The sequence below is a fragment of the Clytia hemisphaerica genome, unplaced genomic scaffold (genome assembly GCF_902728285.1).
Source record: "Clytia hemisphaerica strain Z4C2 unplaced genomic scaffold, Clytia hemisphaerica genome assembly, whole genome shotgun sequence".
NCBI classification, from domain to species: Eukaryota; Metazoa; Cnidaria; class Hydrozoa; order Leptothecata; family Clytiidae; genus Clytia; species Clytia hemisphaerica.
The window spans coordinates 946,041-965,614 of record NW_027103836.1 but is presented as its reverse complement, the minus strand read 5'-3'; the positions used below and the strand labels follow the sequence as shown (position 1 = coordinate 965,614).

At 35.5% G+C, this 19,574-nt stretch overlaps 2 protein-coding genes and 1 non-coding gene across 4 annotated transcripts in view; 1 reads left to right on the top strand and 2 right to left on the bottom strand.

Annotated features, from left to right (window-relative positions):
* The window catches only part of LOC136807132 (DNA repair protein RAD50-like), a 33,581-nt gene extending 14,089 nt beyond the window's left edge, over window positions 1-19,492 (bottom strand). The window contains exons 1-17 of the mRNA XM_067063709.1: window positions 19,306-19,492; window positions 18,891-18,977; window positions 17,855-17,956; window positions 17,408-17,470; window positions 17,152-17,267; window positions 14,336-14,395; window positions 14,048-14,162; window positions 13,691-13,780; window positions 13,130-13,190; window positions 4,124-4,201; window positions 3,661-3,737; window positions 3,244-3,345; window positions 2,719-2,788; window positions 2,321-2,421; window positions 1,713-1,817; window positions 739-1,052; window positions 214-396 (exon numbers count right to left, since the gene is read on the bottom strand). Coding sequence (XP_066919810.1) covers window positions 214-396; window positions 739-1,052; window positions 1,713-1,817; window positions 2,321-2,421; window positions 2,719-2,788; window positions 3,244-3,345; window positions 3,661-3,737; window positions 4,124-4,201; window positions 13,130-13,190; window positions 13,691-13,780; window positions 14,048-14,162; window positions 14,336-14,395; window positions 17,152-17,267; window positions 17,408-17,470; window positions 17,855-17,956; window positions 18,891-18,977; window positions 19,306-19,428 — 1,847 coding nt within the window. The 5' untranslated portion in view covers window positions 19,429-19,492. The remainder of the gene's footprint in view (window positions 1-213; window positions 397-738; window positions 1,053-1,712; window positions 1,818-2,320; window positions 2,422-2,718; window positions 2,789-3,243; window positions 3,346-3,660; window positions 3,738-4,123; window positions 4,202-13,129; window positions 13,191-13,690; window positions 13,781-14,047; window positions 14,163-14,335; window positions 14,396-17,151; window positions 17,268-17,407; window positions 17,471-17,854; window positions 17,957-18,890; window positions 18,978-19,305) is intronic.
* Window positions 1,221-1,293, bottom strand: Trnaa-ggc (transfer RNA alanine (anticodon GGC)). The gene has a single exon. It is a non-coding gene; the product is annotated as a tRNA-Ala (tRNA).
* On the top strand, window positions 7,886-13,160 carry LOC136807134 (beta-1,4-N-acetylgalactosaminyltransferase bre-4-like). Of its 2 annotated transcripts, none has more exons than XM_067063712.1 (8): window positions 7,886-8,490; window positions 9,109-9,432; window positions 9,763-9,878; window positions 10,205-10,321; window positions 10,705-10,892; window positions 11,849-11,971; window positions 12,200-12,301; window positions 12,516-13,160. In XM_067063712.1, the coding sequence occupies exons 1-8, from the start codon at window positions 8,475-8,477 to the stop codon at window positions 12,685-12,687; spliced, it is 1,158 nt and encodes a 385-aa protein (XP_066919813.1). In that variant the 5' UTR covers window positions 7,886-8,474; the 3' UTR covers window positions 12,688-13,160. The 2 variants fall into 2 exon arrangements, with proteins under 2 accessions (XP_066919813.1, XP_066919812.1); XM_067063711.1 differs by having other exon boundaries at window positions 9,760-9,878.
* Window positions 19,493-19,574: the final 82 nt, after the last annotated feature.

The following is a 19,574-nucleotide window of genomic DNA, read 5'->3' as shown; positions in this document are numbered from 1 at the left end:
AAATGATGATGACAGGTTGCGATGCATTGATGGGGTTGCCGTATAGAGGTGTATCAGGTTTTGGCAAAGTTTTGTAGTGAAAATCAGCTTTTGTGGCAATTAAGTTTTCCTCCATAATAGCGGAGGCAAGTTAGTTAAACGGAAATCCTCTATACTAAGGACTCTAACATTTTGACAGCGTGGGCCATCAAGCCGAAAAGAATCGAGTCTTACACAGCAAGGTTGCGTTCCATTTCCAACTTTGTAACTTTGTTATGATACTTTTGTAATTCATCTGTTTGTTTACGTGAGTCAGCTTGGCAACGCTGCAAGAAGTTCTTTAGTTTCGGCTTCAACTCTTCTGCTGGAGGTCTGGTGTCGAATAAATCTTCCAACAATCCTTGACGATTCCTCAATCTAAGAGTTAAGGGCATAGATTTATAAAGCCCGAAGGGCTAGATGCCGTGCTTTGGCTGAAAAGTGTGCCATTGTTTACCTAACCACGGCACACGGAAATTCTACCAAAGTCACGTAACATTAAAATAGAATTTCAGCGCTTGACCAATCAGAAGCTTCACGGGTTGTCTGCGATGGCTTAAAGCACGACATCTAGCCCTTCGGGCTTTATAAATCTGTGGTTAAGGGTAAGAATTGGCAAAGAATATGACAATAATAAAGATTTAAGTATTTAATGCAAAGAACCAATCTTTGATTACACAAAATGAGGCAAGAAACACGAGATGAAGAAAGCGTTCTCACATTCCGTCAAACTGATCTTTCTTTTGTGCTTTATCATCCTCCATCATTGAGATTTTCGTTTGAGCAGCGGAATTCTGCAACATCAAATTTTCTTCATCTTTCAAAGTCACCAAAACACTCTCTTTGTCTTTCTTGTCACGTGACAATTCCTTGATCTCGTTCTCAAGCCTCTCCGTATCATTATCCGTCCGGTATTCGTTGAGTTCCGTTTCTTTTTGACGCAGTTGTTTTTCGATGTTATGAATGCGGTTTTCGGAAGCTGCTAATCGATTCAGTTGGCTGCTCAAATCGTCTATTTTCGTTTGGTTGGTTTTCTACGGGTTTGAAGGAGTTAAGATATAAGCACTCTTCTAAACAGCCCTACTTTAAAGTAATAAATAAATTTAACATTTGGTTTTTTCTTTATAAAAATATCCCTTTTGATTTAATTTATGAATCTACGAATCCTGCACTAATGTACTTCCCAGTTTTTTCAAAGGTAACGAATCGAGTGGGAATTGAACCCACGACCTCTCGCTTGCCGGGCGATTGCTCTCCCAACTGTGCTATCGGTTCGTTGCTATTACACTAGTTCGTAGTAGACGAGGGGAGCGACATGCTCAATGTTCACCATCCGGTACCTGAATCCTACGAATCAATGGAATTGCTACGAATTTAATTTATAACCTTGCTTTACTGCGTTGAAGACCGCAGAAATAAACGATTTCTTGTCGATTGTTGACCGTCATACCAGGTTACACAAAGGTCGTGTTTACACTTAGAACAATCTGTGAAACAGATTTTGTCAATGTAAGTAAATATAGTTGACTCTCGCTGATTCGAACTCTAACGTGGAATCCTAAATGTTCGAATTACAAAGGGATCCGAATTATATAAAGTGTATTGAGAGGGTTTCTCCTTGATGGGGACTGGGAATAACTTTGAAAGTTTCGAATAAGTGAGTCGACTGTTATAATAACCAATGGAAAACTTACAATCATCTTTTGTTTCTGGTCCATGATACTTTCATAAGAATTTAAAGATTTTTGATATTTCATAATCGTCTTATCTGCTTCTTGGAGTTCTTCTTTGTAATGAGCCTACAAGTAGAAGAAATCGTGGCGTACTAAAATGTTAAACACCAATAATTCTTATAATTTCATTTCCAAATTGAAATTGCATTCGTGTAGATCGTGTACTTCAGTAGTGTTCTCAAGGATGTCGGAAAAATTTGTAAAATTAGCAAAATTTTGTTGTGAAGTAAAAATCTTTTAATGTTGTTATAAATAGATAATTTTTTTTTCATCATTAATTTCTTGATCTTCAAAAGTATATTGGTTCTTCTTACAAGAAATTGAAATATTTTATGTATATGTAATGTATATAAAGATAATTACTTTGTCATAAAAAATCTGCTCTCCTACTCAAATTTTCCGACACCCCTGAGCAGAAAGCTACTGTAATTCATATAGATTTTCACAACAACCTTTTTCTTTCGCTCTAAACTTTACGAAAACGGAAAGGAAAGTAATTGTTGGCCTGCCTGCACAAAAACGTGAAACAGGATAATATAGTGATTGAGAACGGTCACCTAAATACAGACCTTAGTTTTCTTTCCCTCTTCGACAGACTTGATGTAAACATCTTTCAGTTTGTTAATGAAAGTGTCCGCTTCGTGTGGTTCGTAAGAAGAAGAGTTGTAACCTGAATGAAAATAAATTTTCTGCTCAAGTCTGCTTCGCGTGGGAGGATTTACTTTGAGTGAGTAAAAGTTTTTTGCATAAGTTCGTGGGTAATTTCTTTTTTGTGGATCGATTTTTTATGGACCCACAGAAAAAACTTGACCCACTCAAAAATTCAACCATCGCAAAAAAGGTTCAGACCCACCTAAAAAATTGGCCAAGCCCCAAAACCAAAATTGAGATGAAGTGCTAAATGGAAAGAAATGAAATTTCTGAAAAGAGCAGCACTATATCCTGCATTTTTAGTTAAATAACAGACCTGATATTTCAAAGTCTTTTGCAAGGACATTGATTAAGTCATCGCGTCCTTTCACTAATGCTTTGTGGTCCTGAAAAGAAATTATTTCTTGAATATAATGGAATGTTAAGGGGCGTTGATAAATATCTTGGCAAACAAGATAAATACGGGCAACCACATACATTAGCCCTCAAACCCTGTCTCTTTAATTTGAATCTCTCTCTCAATCCATTCTCAAGCCTTTATAGCTGATAAAAACCTTACAAAACAGTTTCAGAAATTTGTGATTCTTATGAGCGATCGAGTTACAAAGAGGGGGTATTTGCAACTCGGTTTGGCGAATAAGGACAGGAATCTGGGGATTGGCCATTTAGTTATACCAAAAGCCCTCTTACTGGAAGACCAAGAACAACTTTTTGTATCTCAACTAGACGGATTTCGTCTACAGAAGGAAAGTTGCGTTATAACGTTGAGTTATAACGATGGTTATAAAGACCCACCAGTAAATACTTATTTCAAATTAATGCTTAGATATGGCAAACTTACTGCTGTTTCTTTTTCAAGTCGTCCTTGCACTTGCATTAATTTTGTCCTTCGCTCTTCTAAACTGTTTAGTTCAATGTCGATCCGTCCAATTCGTGTTTTCAACTAAAACAAACGAAGTATGGTTCTCGTTCGGCTATTCAAGTCAAGACTTTGTAGTTTGGTGAAGTGACCACGTTATACTTCTAAGAGGTGAAGAACTCTCATTGAATGAATTTAATTGAAATTTTAGATCAAAAGATTATTATTCCCTGGCAATCCATAGAAATAGAACTTGAATTTCTAAAGAAAAACTTCTTCGGAAAATGAACCCTTCTTTAATTTTCCTTCCATGGAGTCGTAGAAATTATGCTTTTAAGTATTAAAGAAATAAAAAAAAAATTGGTGAGCGAAGAGTCTTTCGAGGGGGCAGTTACGAACATCGTGGAGGTCAGTTTCTTTCTTCGCCAGACGGCTTGCAAAATCATTCTGTTTCAGTTTCAATTCTTCAAAACTTCCTGAAAAAAGAAAAACAATTCCATCGTGAAAGATGCAATGAAGAAACGAGAAAAGAAATTTTTTAACCGGGATACAAAATAAGATAATTTTGTGTTTCAGGAAAGAGGCGAGCCGCAAAATTATTTCTGTTCCGTGATTTTTTTATATTCCTAATTTCAGGGAAAATACAACTAAAATTGACAAAAATCTAGCTCGTTGTCTCGAACAATAATTCGATGATTAGTATTCTTTATTTTCGATAACATAGTGATATGAAAAATATCTTCCTCGCTTTTTACTCCGTCTTTAGTGAACGGGTCAAATTTACAACAAATCTTATCCATTCCAGATAAGAATTTTTTTTTTTAGAGTAAGACCATTTTGTCCAATTCTGTCATACATTTACCTTGGAATCTTTGGTCGATGGTTTGTTCCAATTCTCCAATAGTTTTCTCCAGTTCTGTTTTGCGTGACTTCATTTTGACTATATGAAGAAAATATCGTGAAACATGAGAAAGTGAGTTAACAAACCATCATCAGGGTAGATCCTCCAGATCAATTTATAGCAGTCCATTTTGAGAGTTTTCTGACGGAGTTTCTTTTTATCGAAGCAAGGCAAGTTCTGCTCGTGACATAATTCATGATGATACATGAAAGACTAAAGGATTGTGAGTGAATCTAAAATGTATTGATTTCTGTAGAAAAGTTATAGATTCGACATCATGGTGAGAAAGTTGAAGAAATTGAATGTGAGGTGATAAAATGAAGGAAACTGAAACAGCCAGTGTCCTTGTATTTCGTTGCGTTTCCCGTATCTAAATAATTGATTGACATATGTATAAAAGCTATAGACGACACACTGTATTCCGTTTGGTGTATGTTTTAAAAAGAACCAATCAGATTTCTCGATAAAAGACCGTGCTATCGAGAAAAAAAGTTTTTCAAACCCTCGTTGCTACGATATCTTCTTTCTTTGAAATGGAAGAATTTTTCGCGATTTTTAACACTTTTTAATTTCTTTGTTATCACAGTATGGCATGATAGAGAAGACAGACTACGACCTTTCAATTTATTCATGGTTTGTTTGAATCGTCTTTTAAAGTTGGTAAGCAAAAAAGTTGTAACTCAATTTTTGGTAAAAATAAAACAAAAAGCCGTCTCTCCACTATTTTTAAAATTTTGCGGTATTTTTTCATGAAATTTTGCAATTCGATACACATAGCAAATTGTTTTATACTTATCCAAGTCTTTTTTTTTAGCCTTTTATAATGTATTTTGGTAAGATTTATAGAATCATCATTTCTACACTGGGAGAGGCGGGATGAGTGAAAAAACAAGGGGGCGACAAAAAATTCGTCATATGTGTTAAATCAAACAGAAAGTTGCTAAGAGTTGAAGCTACTTAGAGCACAGTTTTATGGCATTTCTTTGATTATTTTTCATATTATTGGATTTGCTTGCACTGAAAAAGGAAGTTTTTGAAGATATCAATGATTGACATAATTTTGAAATTTCGAGATACTGTAGACAAAGAAAATTAGCTTGAAAATATTTTCTAGGGACAAGATTTTAGTTTGGGTTGGAAGAGTTAGAGAGATTATATTAGAACGGAATTCGACCTAAAGAATTCAAAAATGACCTAGTAACCTGTAGCGACCAAGAGTTTTGTTCGAGAAAGAGCGATATTTGAGTAAGAGAGATATTTAAGTAAGACTGTTTTCTAGAGCATTAGCATATTCGAGGCTCAATATTTTGCAAAGGCGAGACCAATTTGATTAGTAATTAAATATTTCCTATTATATAGGAAATATTTGTTAAAACGGTAAAATTTCTTCTCCTTCTCCAAGTCTAACGCTCGGTTTTGGTCAATTTCGTGAGTTTGTACATGAGTCTCTTTTTAAATCAAGCTCCGGTGGTAAAAACAGTAGGGTGTTCTTTTTTTGAGGCGGAAGACGTCATTTCTCCGAGAAACGTCTGTGGTAAATATCCGTACGGCGCTCTATTTTCCTTGTCGATCGGGCAACGTCGGCCGTTTGAGAAGCGTATTGCTTTGTTTCTAACTGTCAAAACAAAGATGGCAGAAAATAGACAACAACTTTTTGCTCTTTCGTTACTTTTCTTTGCTTTGGTTTATATGCTTTGATGAGTTGAAATGGATCATGATTTTTGTACGATTGTCACAAGGAATGGTCGATAGTGAACTTTTCTTAATATTCCTTTCTGGATTTGATGTTTCGTTTACATTCTGTTGGTTTGGAATGAGATAATACAATCTCTTGTTGGTCTTGGAAAAACAGGACATTTTATCAACTTTCACAACGAACTAACTTCAATTTTGTTTGTATATTTGCATAAATCGTTCGAAGGCAATTGACTGTGAATAAATCTGACCATGTTATACCTGAAAAATTACATATATACTTGCAATATGAAAAAAGTTTGCACCCAAATGCAATGCCGACAATGCAACAATGGGAATGGTTGATGAACTGATTTTAGCTAAAAATTTTTAACATGGAGCAAAATTGACTGGTTAATGATTGAATTTCCCTTGGTTTTTTATCTACAACAATGAATTAACTGCTGGGGTTAGTGACAGTTAGCGAAAACTCGTTGCGGTTATAAATTTCAAATTTTAAAACTGATAACCGGATCCGGAACACCACGGCCCCAATATGAAGAATGTTATGTTATACTTCTTAAAAGGCAAAGGTTTATTGCATTGAATATGGATGTAAATAATTTGAAATCACCTCACATGTACAATTAAAATTTTTCTTGAACCAGCTTGAACTTGGAGATTTTCTTCCCCGCCGCATGCATTTTAAAACGTGGAAAACTTTAGTTGTGAATTTAGAGATCTTTTGCAACGTGTGTTTCAAACGTGGAAACTTTTGTCGTGAATATGGAGATTTTCTTACCGTCAACTGCTCCAACTTGGGACTATCTGACAAAACATGGGACGGCGATTTGGTCACCATTTCACCGAACCTCCAAAGTCATTTGATTTGAGTTAATGAACGGTGTATTGAAAAAATGGCAAAACGATGGAGCGTTTGACATCACTCGCACAGCAAGTTACACACGCGTTATTTGTTAATCCCATCGGGCGATAGGCAGTTAGGCAGCATGTGTTCTCTAATTCTCCAATCGTCGCTACATATCAGTGAAAGTTATCGTGACATGTTATGAAAGGAAGTATGATTGATAAACTTGGTGGAGTTATCAAATCAAATTTGTTGTCAAAGAGATTTAACAAGTTAGTGAAAATACAGACCAGATATCAAACAGTCCCATGTTTTGACCAATCGTCCCAAGTTAAAGCAGTTGACGGTATGCACATTTAAAACGTGGAAAACTTTTGTCGTGATTTTTACATTTTCTTCCACATGCATTTAAAAAATGAAGAAAACTCAAGTGATTTCCTGGCATGACAATTTATTTTATTTTCTGAAATTTTTTTGGAAATTTTGATTGTTTCCAAGTATGTGACATTTTTTGCTCTTGCAGCATGCTTTCGGAAATCACAAAATGGCTTATGTTAGGGGAATTTTTTCCTATCGACATTCTTTCAGATTATGAAATGTTTCCCAGTATATAAAAATGAGATTTTTTTTTTTTTGCATTCTGTCGGAAAATATGAAATCGTTTCCCTGTTTTGAAAGATTTTTACTTTTTAGCACGTACATTATTTCAAAAAACTCCAAAAGTTACTTTAAATTTTTATATTTTTTACAATATTTTATATATATGAAAGTATAATGCAAAATATTTCATCTCATTATTTTGAAAATATATAAAATTTTCTTTGGTTTTCTTACTGCGTGAAATATTCTCCTTTTTGTCATTCTTTCATTTTAAATATTTGCCCTTTTTGGCTATATGATATTTCTGGAAATCAGCGCTTAAAATAATAATTATATAATCAGGTCTTTTGATGTGTTCAACAACACTCTACTTGGCTCTACTCTACTTTGAACCTACAGTCATCTTATTAATAAATAAATACTGGCAATAACATAAATGGAATTTTGAAATTCTTAGGGACTTGTGTTGCTTGATGTTATCTGAGATGTAAAGCACTTTGAAATCTTTTGAGGATATCAATTATTATTTTAACATTTGTAAAGGAAATATTTATCCGCATCTTTGCGGCTCTTGTTCAAATTCCAAAAATCGAAATAAAATTGATTTTGGTAGTATATTTTTATTTTCATTGCTTTACAGACTGCCAAATTTTCAAAATTTTGGTAGTTTTTCCAAGGTTTTAAGAAATTTTCATTTTATCCATGAATTTGACCTTTTTGTGTCTTTTAGGAGATCTTATAGGCCAAATTCTACTTTTATTTTTAAATTTTTTCGCCGACCGACCGACCCTCTTCTTTGGGTAGCTTGACCCGTAAAACAACAAATTAGATTGGCCTCGCCTAAAGACAGCTTACGAAAAGTGTGGAATCTCAGATAAGCTGTTTCATGATAAAGCAAATATAACTGAGGGAAAGAGCTCATTATCAGATAATGCTATGTGAAGCTCTAGAGAGAGATACATATAAAAGAGAGAAAGTGAAATACCATTTAAACTGATTAACATTGCATGCCTATTATCTTTTAGTGTGGTTTCTTTTAGCAATTTACATGATAACTAAATTGAAAAGCTTTTAAAAGTGGTCTCTTGATGTAGAAAATACTCTATCGTTATTAAGGGAGATAACAACATTCATTACCACGAGAAAGCGTATAAGTTGTAGTAAGGAAAGATGGCGTGCGATCAAGGTATATTTCATTTTTTTGACTGGGAGCCTCGCAAAATCTTTATAAACTATCATTTTTAGTGGTAGAGTGAAGATCAAGCAGCATGTTTATAATAACGAAAGATTGATCAACTAAGAGATCTTTCTCTTAGCAGATTCTTCCTGTTATCAAACTCAAAACAAATAAAATTTCTTTAATTTGTTGAACTCCATCAGATTGTTTTTTGACTGGAAAGAGGAAGAGATATAATAAGTTTTATCTTATGAAATCCTCTGAGAAGAGATGCTAACATAACTTTTCTTTATTCGGAACATTCGTCAGCACAAGGAGGTGGTGGTTCAGGGTTTGCTGGGAGCAGGCTGGACCCTTTTTCGTCATGATCGGCAATATGCGACAAAATTAGCTAGATTTGCAGAATTTATGGGTCCATTGTTGGAAAACTAACGAGATCTTTAAGTCCAGAAACTGGAACTATGGTCGCGGCCCTTGTTTATCATATTTTTAGCCCCAACCCCTACAAAATTTTGGTGACCCGAAAAAGATAACATGCAGTTTCTTCCTCGCCGTGAATAAATGCTCTTTTAGTTTAAGTTATTGGAGGATATTATGTATTTATAAGTTCTTTTTATTTTCTACTAGCCATGTACGACAAGACATTATCGAACACCTTCATCATATTGTTAGCGTTGACGTGCTACACTTCAGTTCTGGTGGTTTTAGCTCTGGTGTACCCAACCACTCAAATCATCAACATACAACTCAAAGGCTTTGAATATCAGAATCACCAGAGACGAGATGTCGAGGATTTTGAAAAAGAAATCCAAAGTATTTTTTCACCGGAGAAATGCAAAGAGGATGAAAAGATGCGATTGATCACCTCAGGTTATGACAAAAGAACAGAAGAGATTACGTCATATATTGACTGTCATTGCTCGAAAAGGAATAAGTGTGTACCTAACACACGTAAGTAATGAAAGGTTCTCGGATTCTTAAATTGTCCAACTTTCCAAGCATCTTTGAAAAGCTTGATTTAAATACAAAAATTTCTAATCTAGTTGCTTTACTTTAAAGTGATCTTGTTAGACGCTATAATTATTTTAGAAAGCTCTCCTAAATCTTCCAATAATAGTGAGAGGTTTAAAATTGATCGAAATTTGGGTATTATATTCTTCCTCTAAGTCGGAGCCATGCGACACCTTCCACTGACCCTGTGTAAAGTCGACTTATTCGAAATGAGCATTGAGAAAATGAGGGGTCAGACTCATTCTAGTATTTTTCTTTCACTTTCAGTAGGCAGAATCTCAGTCAACATGAATGTAACAACAATGGATGAAGTCTTCAAGGAGAGTTTCACCAAAATCCTAAATCCTGGTGGTTGGTATGTTCCGAAACAATGCAAAACGAGCTCAGTAAGTCAAATTGAAATATCTAATTTGTAAACACTCTCTTAGGGCTAATTCAACTGTATATTAAGCGGTAACTAAAGACAACAATAAGGCTGCCTTTTAGCAGCAAGATATCTATCTTAAAATGGGTGGTGAGACCATTCGATTGTTTGGATGCTTCGAACTTTGTAACATAAGTAACTTTTCACACGAGTAAATTTGAAAACAAATTATTGGAGTTTCTTTAGGCTGCTGCCATCCTTTTTAACAGACACGTGCTCCTCACAGATACTACCAACGGTTTTGTAGAGGTCCGCGATTCAAATTCTTCAATTTCCTTGCTTTTGCAGGTCGCGATCGTGATCCCATATCGTAATCGTGAAAGTCAACTCAGCATTTTTCTCAGACATTATCACCCGATATTCATACGGCAGAAGTTACATTACCGTATTTTTGTGATCGATCAGGTAAGAAAACGTACTTTTCCTTGAAAAGTTTTATTCTTTCGTGCATTGTTTTGGAATTTTTACCTGCGCATCTTTAGTGCGCTTCTTGAATGACTGAGCAGTCCATACTAGGAACTCTTCTCTGGAACGATTGTTGAGAAAGCCATGAAAGTAACAAACGTTTAACTGGGTTCTAAATGATCAGCTAAAGCTGAAAAACAATAAAAAAGGCTTTCAAAGCTTTTTTCATGACATTGTCTTCGTTGCTAGAAATTAAAACTTCTAAATTGAGTCAAAAAGTCTGCTCTGTTGCGATTGTTGGAACTAGGTCCCTGGTATGGGATGATAATTTATAATGACAAATAAACCGGTTTAAAAGCTTTCACAATATTCCTTCAAAAAAGGTGGACAAAGACCCTTTCAATCGTGGAAAGCTGATGAACGTTGGATACAACGAAGCGAAGAAATATTTCCCGTACGATTGCGTGGTTTTCCATGATGTTGATCTTTTGCTGGAAGATGACCGACTGATGTACTCGTGCCAGTCCTCACCACAACATCTTTCTGTCAGCCTCGATAAATATAACTATAGGTATGTTTTCAATATCTTCGAGATGGCGATCAAGCCTTTGATGTGTATTTCGAGGAGCAAAAATAAAAAAAAAAAATCCAAAAGATTATCTTTCTCTAGGATTCAAATCTTTTAATTACAACTTATAAGTACGTCAACAACACTTTCAAAAGTTAGGGTTGACAACTTCCATTACTTTAATGGGATAAACTTTCGCGCGGATCAAATTTCACGGATTTTGCGGATTTGGGTGTCATCCTCGAATATCCGCGAAATTAAGTCCCAATGGAAATTTGGAAGGGCCTCATCCGCGAAATATTTCTAAATAAAACTCAAAAAATGTCAAATAAATACTTTTTGAATGGTTACTTGCATCAAAGAGGCGCAAATAATGTGTATTTCAACAACCAACATGTATGATTTGACAGTGAAAGTCACAAAATCCTGAAAATATTAACACCCAATAGTGCCAGCCGCGAAATTAAGTCCCCACGAAACTTTTGAATTTTGCGGATAGGCCCAACCACGAAATTTAATCCCGCGAAAGTTTATCCCACTAAAGTAGCTTCAAACGGTCTGCATTTTGTAAAATAGTCTAGTGCATGGAAATTCTGGAAAAATTTATTACGCCGCAGGCAAAAATTTTTTTTTCAAGAGGGATAAAACCTTCCCCATAGCATAGATTTTTAACATAATTTAAAACATCTTCAACTTATCAGTTCTGCCCCCAGTTCTATTACGCAACACTCAGCCCCCCCCCCTAGCAAGCTAGCCCCCCCTAGCAAGCTAGCCCCCAGTATTTTTTTTGAAAAATACAGCCCCCAATCAAACAAAAATGGTTTAGCCCATGGTTTAGTGCATTCTATGTTATATTTTGAGGACTGCAACAGGTAACGTAAGAGGGTATACAAGAAACAATGACTAAACAAAGAAATGACATCCATTGTAAATTGACTTGAAACATTCTCTACTTTAAGGTTATTATACCAAGAACTATTTGGAGGGATCGAGATGTTTACAAGAGACCATTTCGAATTGATCAACGGATTTTCAAACTCCTTTTGGGGATGGGGAGCTGAAGATGACAACTTGTACCGAAGGTAAGTAAATGCATGGATCATAATCATCGAGTTGTATTCTCTCTAAATATTCTAAAAAGAATACCAAGCTAATTACTAATCGCTACGATAGCTGCTGAATTGTTTTTACTGAAATTTTTCTTCGGAAAAACCTGACAAAGTATTAAAAGTCTTAAAAGTCAGAATGTCATTTATCTAAACCGAACTCCTACACCACAATAATAAAGATTCACGAGATTGTTATTTTAGATTGGCATGGAAAGGTTTGACACTGTGGAGACCATCCGTCCATCGCGCAAGATACAAAATGATCAAGCATGACAACGCAGAAGTCGACGCAAAAAGTGACAGGTAGGGATCACCATCTATGATTTGTAAAAGTACTTTATGGGTATTGGTGGCCAGTATTTTGTACATAATTAAAAAAGGAACACAGTACACCAATCTAATAAAGCTGATAGGCTACGGCAATTACGTACTTTTTTTACTTTCAAAAATATTACGTCAAAATATTACCCTTTCAATCAGTGGTGTCTCATTTTCTCCAAATTTTGTTATTTTCTAGATTCGACATTCGCAAAGAGTCATACAAACATTTTGCAACTGATGGGTTGAGCTCACTGAAGTATGAAGTCAAAGAAACCATACTCCATCCAACCCACACACATGTTAAAGTGGACCTACATATGGCTAAGGATGACTTGTTCGGCATTGTCAATTATGAGAAACCGAAATGAAGTTGAATAAGTGAACAGAAATCAACGGTGGAAGCAGGGAATAAACGAGGCAACCAAGCTACAAGAGAACAGACAGCGGGATGACAGAGAGTTCTGTAGGCTTTCTCTAGACTCTACACAACCTATGCATAAACGTGTACACAAAAAAAATTAAAAGAGAAGATGCAAAACACTACTCGTTCAAAATGTTTTAGTATAAAATTAAAACCGAATTGTTAGAAAAGCATGACCGAAGTGTAAAAAACTCACCCATCATGGAATTAGCTAATATCCAAACAAAGGTCATCTTCTAAACTTTACGGCTTCTTTTTAAACGCATATTTCATTTATAAACTTTTATTTACTTAGATAGAACAAAACGTTAGATTCTAGTGCAGAAACCAATTTTTCATGTTTTATAGTTGTATATTACAGGATAGAATAATGAAGGAGAATGACCTACCGATATTGGTGTTGATATGCATAATATCATTCGACACTTTGTCCAATTCTTCCAGTTGGTCCTAAAATAACAAGATAAAATGGGTCCCAAAACTTGATTTTTTCTTTGACAAAATTATGCTTTTTTAATGCAGTATTTATGGTGATATGAAGAAAACAATACAGAACTGTTGATGAAGGTCAAAACCCAAAATTAGCAAAACCAAACCAAAGAAAAAACATACGACAAAATCAATGGTAAAGATCATTGATGGAAATAGTTCAAAACAAATGCTCGAATACTACCACTATCCAAGCCTATACACATACACCCCTCTCACAGAACCGGTGGAATTTTTCTAGCACGAGGATGAAAATTTCTATCGAAGGGGATAGAAATTCTATTATCCCCACCTCGAGAAATCCAGTGGGATGAATTTGGAGTGTCATTTTTCTATTGAATCTTGAATGGGAATGAAATCAAAGTTAATTTCCCAGTGGAGTTGAAATTGCAGGGTATTTTCCCACCGATGACAACGTTTTGGTCAAATTTTTAGTTAGGCGGGAAAATCTCGTTTCTTACTTCAATGGGTTTTGATTCCCGTGTGATTTTCTGGATATCATCTTTGGTGACGAGGACTTGTGATTCCGCCTTCGATAGATCCTTCTTGATCTAAATAAATAAATAACAATATTGCGGCCTGTTAAATTAAAATGTGTCAAAAAAGTTGATTCTAGTTTAGAAAAGTTGCTCCAGGGAGCAATAAAGGAATAAAGTAATACTTTTTTCACGGAAGACTTAGCTTCGTTCTGTCCTTATCAAGGAGAATTCTAACATAGAAAAATAAGAAATAGTTCCATTGAAGTTTTTACTGTGATTACCTTCCGGTTTATAAAATTCCACATATAGCAGAAAGAATCAAGAACCCCTTTTAATTACCTCAGCGGCTTTATTTTTGGTTTCTGTCAAATATCCAAGTTCACTTGCATATGTTTTCACTTCACCGCCTTGTTCTTTGCGCAAATTACGAATGCTCTCAAGTGCCTTGATGTATCTGAAAAAATGAATGAATGGGCAAATGAATGAATTAAATTAACTCGAGATATCCATTCTAGACCTGTCTCGCTTTATAAAAGGGACATCATAATGTCTAATATCTTAGCAAAAGCATATAAAGTGGATTTAAAATTCATACAGATTCATATGGAATTTTGTAAGAAAGATTACCTCGTCGCGGCGAAGATGGCATCAAACTTTTCTTTCAAAGCTTTTCCTTCTCCAAGTGGCCTATAATAATAGGTAAGTATATAGAACTACGAAGAAAAATTTCGCAAGAAAAATTAAACTAAAAGCACATTTCGGAAACGACCCTAATGTAACAATGGCTAAAAAGCCATTCTACATAAAAAAGAAAAATAACCAATGGACACCAAATAACCCACATCACACAGTCAAAACTTTTATTGACGCCTTTGAAAGCGAGATAAATAACCATGAGGTCACAAGAACCAAACGCAAATACAATCTGAAAAAAGAAGAACGTGAAGCTTTAGAACAACTAAGGAGAAAAGAAGACATCATCATCACAAACGCCGATAAAGGAGGCGCCGTAGTAATCCAAGACGTTGCAGATTATATAAATGAAGCCCTAAGACAACTAAATGACCAGACTTTCTACAAGGAGTGTGACCAAGACCTCACACCAAAACATAACAAAAAGATACAAGACATCATAGAATCACTGAGAAAATCCAAGCTACTAGACGATAAAACCACTGAAATGCTTACCGAGACACAGCCAAGGACACCAAAATTTTACACCACACCCAAAATACACAAACCAGATAACCCAGGAAGACCTGTCATCAGCTCCATCAATTGTCACACAGCACGTATCTCCCAATATGTTGATTATCACCTACAAGACCATGCGAAATCACTGCCTTCATATATCAAAGACACAACAGACTTTATCAACAAAACCAAAGATTTACATATACCAGCACACGCAATACTTGTTAACCATGGATGTGTCGGCATTATATACCAACATCCCGAATGTCGAAGGCATAGCCTCCATTCGTAAATCATTAACAAACGTCGAGTCGTCCATTAAACACATGACAGTAATTTTAACATTCTTACGCCTCATCCTCACCCTTAATAACTTCATATTCAACGACAAACACTATCTCCAAATCAAAGGATGCGCAATGGGTACTAAATGTGCCCCATCGTATGCAAACATTTTTATGGGAGAGTTCGAAGAACGAGAAATCTATCCACGCATAACTAACAACATCATAAAATACCTCAGATTCATTGATGACATATTTTTTATATGGAAAGGCACAGAAAGTGATCTAAAAGAATTTTTCACAATCATCAACACAGTTCACCCATCAATTAAATTCACGACGGAATACTCTCATAGCGAGATCAACTTCCTGGACACAACGATAACCATAAAGAACAATCGACTAGATTACAAGATCTTCAAAAAACCAACAGATCGGTCATCATACCTCCATAATACCTCATACCACCCAAACAACCTAAAAAACAACATCCCATACGGTCAAGCACTAAGGATAAAAAAGATTTGCTCCAACCCCGAAGAATACAACCAATCCCTCCTCCAAATGAAAGATGCATTCATCAGAAGAGGATACAAAGCTGAAAACCTCAATAAACAGTTCGACAAAGTTAAGATTAAGAACCGGGAAGATCTCCTAAAATACAACAACACCAAGAATAAACAACAAATCGCCTTCATCACTACCTTCAACAAAAACTTACCACCTATCCGTACCTTACTGGAAAAGCACTGGGATATCCTAAACATCAACGAACGGTTTCAAGATACCTTCCAACAAACACCAGTCATTGCGTATAGACGCAACAAAAACTTGAAAGATCTACTTGGACAAACATCAATATCCAACAACAAAGTCTCAAGAAAACAACAAAAACTGAAAGGAAAGTGCCAGCCTTGCTTAACAAGGACAGGAAACCTTTGCTGTAAACAAATAATGTCAACCTCAACCTTCACCAGTCAACAAACCAAAAGGACGTACCAGATCTTCCACAACGTTAACTGCAAAAGCACTCGCATCATCTACCTCTTGGAATGCAACAAATGTCACATCCAATATATTGGAAAAAGCGAGACCCAATTCAATCAAAGACTCAATAACCATAGAAGTAATGCATACAGACCACGACAAGAGACAATCCCAGCGTGTAAACATTTCCACCAAACCAACCACGATTTCAACAGAGACGCAAAGTTCACCATCATCGAACAGATCAACGAGACAGATATAGAAAGAATGAAAAGGATAATACTACAGAGAGAAAACTTCTGGATCAAAGAACTGAGAACCCTCGCACCCCATGGGTTGAACCAAGAACTCAATCTTCTCCAACCGAGCGCCTAAGTCTGATTTACACGTTCATTTTAGACCAAATTCAACTTATCAGATGGCCCCATTTACACCAACCCATTTTCAAGCCGAAATCGCCTAAAATGACGTATTTGTCCAATTTGACGTCAAACAATTTTGTATAAAAACGCTTTTTTTTTTCTATAGAAATATCATTCCCTTGAGAACGGACCGAGTCCGAAACATGTCGGGAAAAATCAAAATATAATAGCCGCATTCTTTTTCACCGTCCAACATAGAACTACGAAGAGAAGTATATTTCTTAAAATTAATTTTTATTTCGGATTTTAAAACACTCTTTGCAATCTATCAAAGGCTGTTGATTTGATTGTGGGCCACATAGGGGGGGGGGGGTGAAAAATCACATAAGCGTATAAGTGTTGTATTTAAACAGTTTTTGACAAATCAAATAGATGAAAACAGATCACTTGACGTCTAAAAATTCACCCCGTTTCACTCTTTTAAAAAAAGAGTGAAGAAAAATTGATGATGTATGTTTGAATGCAACAGGAGTAAGTGCAAGTTCAGCCCTTAGTATACAACTTTAGAGCACATGAATGAGAAAATGGTATCAAAAAATTGCTCAAAGAATCCTACCAGTAAGAATTTTCTTGATGACAAAATATGACATTATCAAGGACAGCTTTCGACACACCAAGCCTTGAAATCATCTCTTTTGTGAGGTCTGTGCAACGACTACTCAAAGAAACGGCCTGGAAGAAAAAAAGAAAAGGAAAATATGATAAAAAAAACTGGGGATCCAAGCTAACATCAAGAATTGGGATCCAAGCTAACATTAAGAATTGGGATCCAGAAAGAAGGTCCCAGAATTTCATTGACAACAAAATAATACCTTCCCATCGTCATTGATCTTCTGAATGACTCCTTCTATCGCTTTCGATTCCATTTTCTTGGCCTAAAATGATACAGATAAACACAATAGGTACAATCGAATAACGGCGAAACTCACAATTTGCGATAAAGTATTTTCTTTACAGAAAAATCAATGTTTAGTATAATCAACACTTTTTAGCGGTTTCCGCAGAAAATTTCATATCGAAAACGCTATTATTAATAATATTTAAAAGTTAATAAAGTTCAAGCTAAAATATCTTTTTTCTATCCAATATTTGTGAATCGGTAGTAAAGAAAGTAGTAAACCAGAGGCCAGAGGCCAGACAACCATCTTTTTGTTCCGTGTCTGGACTAACAAAAAAAGAATCTTTCCTTTTTTATAAGGTTTAGAGCTCGGTAGACTTTAATAGGTAGAGTTAAGTTTCCCCACTCTCTAGTATAGTACCTTTTGTATCGATTGGCAGCTCCTTGTACTGATCAGTTGGTTTCCTGTGATATCTCGAAATTGCAGTTTCACCTGCCCTTTAACCTGAGATTCTCCAGCGATCTAAAGAAGTTGATCGAATAAAAAGCGTCATGCAGAGCGATCAGAAATAGTAATAGTAATACAAGGGCTGGACTTCATCAGACTCAAATTACACCAAATTTGTTGTATCTGTTGTAGACATTTGACGTTGTTGACCAAGGAATACTTTAATGTTCCCTTGGAAAAATGATACGTGGGAAAAGAAGATAAACAGACGTAACTACAAGGATAAAGATTGGGACGAGATGGAGTTTTTACAAGCTCTTATTTGATTTTGTTGGTCGTTAACCAGTAATAAAACAATTTTGTTACTTTTTCTAAAGAACGCGTTATTTTTATTGCTTCAAATGACCAATTAACCCTTTAAGTGCCAATGTCCTATATATCAGACATGGGCTATGCCCAGTTTGAATTAGAAATCGTCATTTTTGGTCTAACTCGTAGGAATTGGATTGGGCTTCATGGCCAAGCAAAAAAAAAAATCAAAAGTGAGTCTTTTAAGCTAAAAAGTCAAAAAAATGCAAAAAAATGCAAAGATTTGACAAAAATCCACTTTTTTTAAGATTTTGACCGTTTTTTTTTAGCATTTTTGGTCAGCGAGTGATCCAAGAACCTCCAAATTTGGCCCGGATTTACTTGATTCTATCCTCCAACGAATTAATTTGAAGTTTTAACACTGGGCACCTTTCTATCATTCAGGCAGGCTGACTGCTTTAATTTCCCTAACCCCCCCCCTTTAGCCGCCGGCCACCCCGCCCTCCCTAAATCGGGCGGTGCCGAAGGCGCCTAAAAGAAAGAGGAGACTCTAATCTATCCAACAGACTATAAAAGTTTGAACTAGCGATTCTCTTTTAAAAACTTAGAAAAAAATGACCGTGGCACTTAAAGGGTTAAAGTATCTTATAAAAACTCCATCTCATCTGGAAAGATTAGTTGAATGAGATTTGGAGCAAACCTTTGGATCATTGATGAAAGAAGTGGCTGATTTGCATCCAGGAGGAAGGTTACCAGAGATGTTGTACGATAGACTCTCAATCACCGTCTGTGAAAAACATTATTGAGATGAGATTCATATCAAGTCAAATTATATCATAGTCAATTATATTAAAAAACTCTGTTTCACGATATTATGAAATAATTTTAGATGATACGTCCATGAATCTAGTCGAATCAGAGAAAAGCATCTTTTTTCCAAATTTATTTGATTTTATTCCATCTTTGACACACCAGGTCAAAAAACAGAGGTTAACCATTTATGAGTTGAAACAACTCGTTGTAGCATTTTTTTAAGTTAGAAGCTTCTGAGACAAAGAAGGTGTAATTGCCGATTCAAACTGATTCAAAAAAGAGGTATGACAAGAAGAGCTTACAGTTTTGCCACATCCATTTTGTCCAACAATCAATGTGAGAGGTGTTTGGAATTCGATAACACTCCCTTCTTCAGGTGAATAACTTCGAATGCCCATAATCTTCATCTTTTCAATCTTCGCCATTTCGTTCTTCGTTTTTTTTTGTTCCGTTAGAATTTATTCTTTTTTAATTGTTAGTATTATTTCTGTTAAAATTTTTAAGATGAATGATTGAATTAATATTCTGAGATGCGACTATAATCGAGGGTGGTAGATTCTAACCCCCTCCC

What these genes read in the sequence shown, in the direction of transcription:
- LOC136807134 (XM_067063711.1), top strand. An exon ending in TAAGTGTGTACCTAACACAC is followed by an intron (nt 9,433 to 9,759) that starts GTAAGTAATGAA and finishes TTTCACTTTCAG; the next exon opens with TAGGCAGAATCTCAGTCAAC. An exon ending in CTCGATAAATATAACTATAG is followed by an intron (nt 10,893 to 11,848) that starts GTATGTTTTCAA and finishes CTCTACTTTAAG; the next exon opens with GTTATTATACCAAGAACTAT.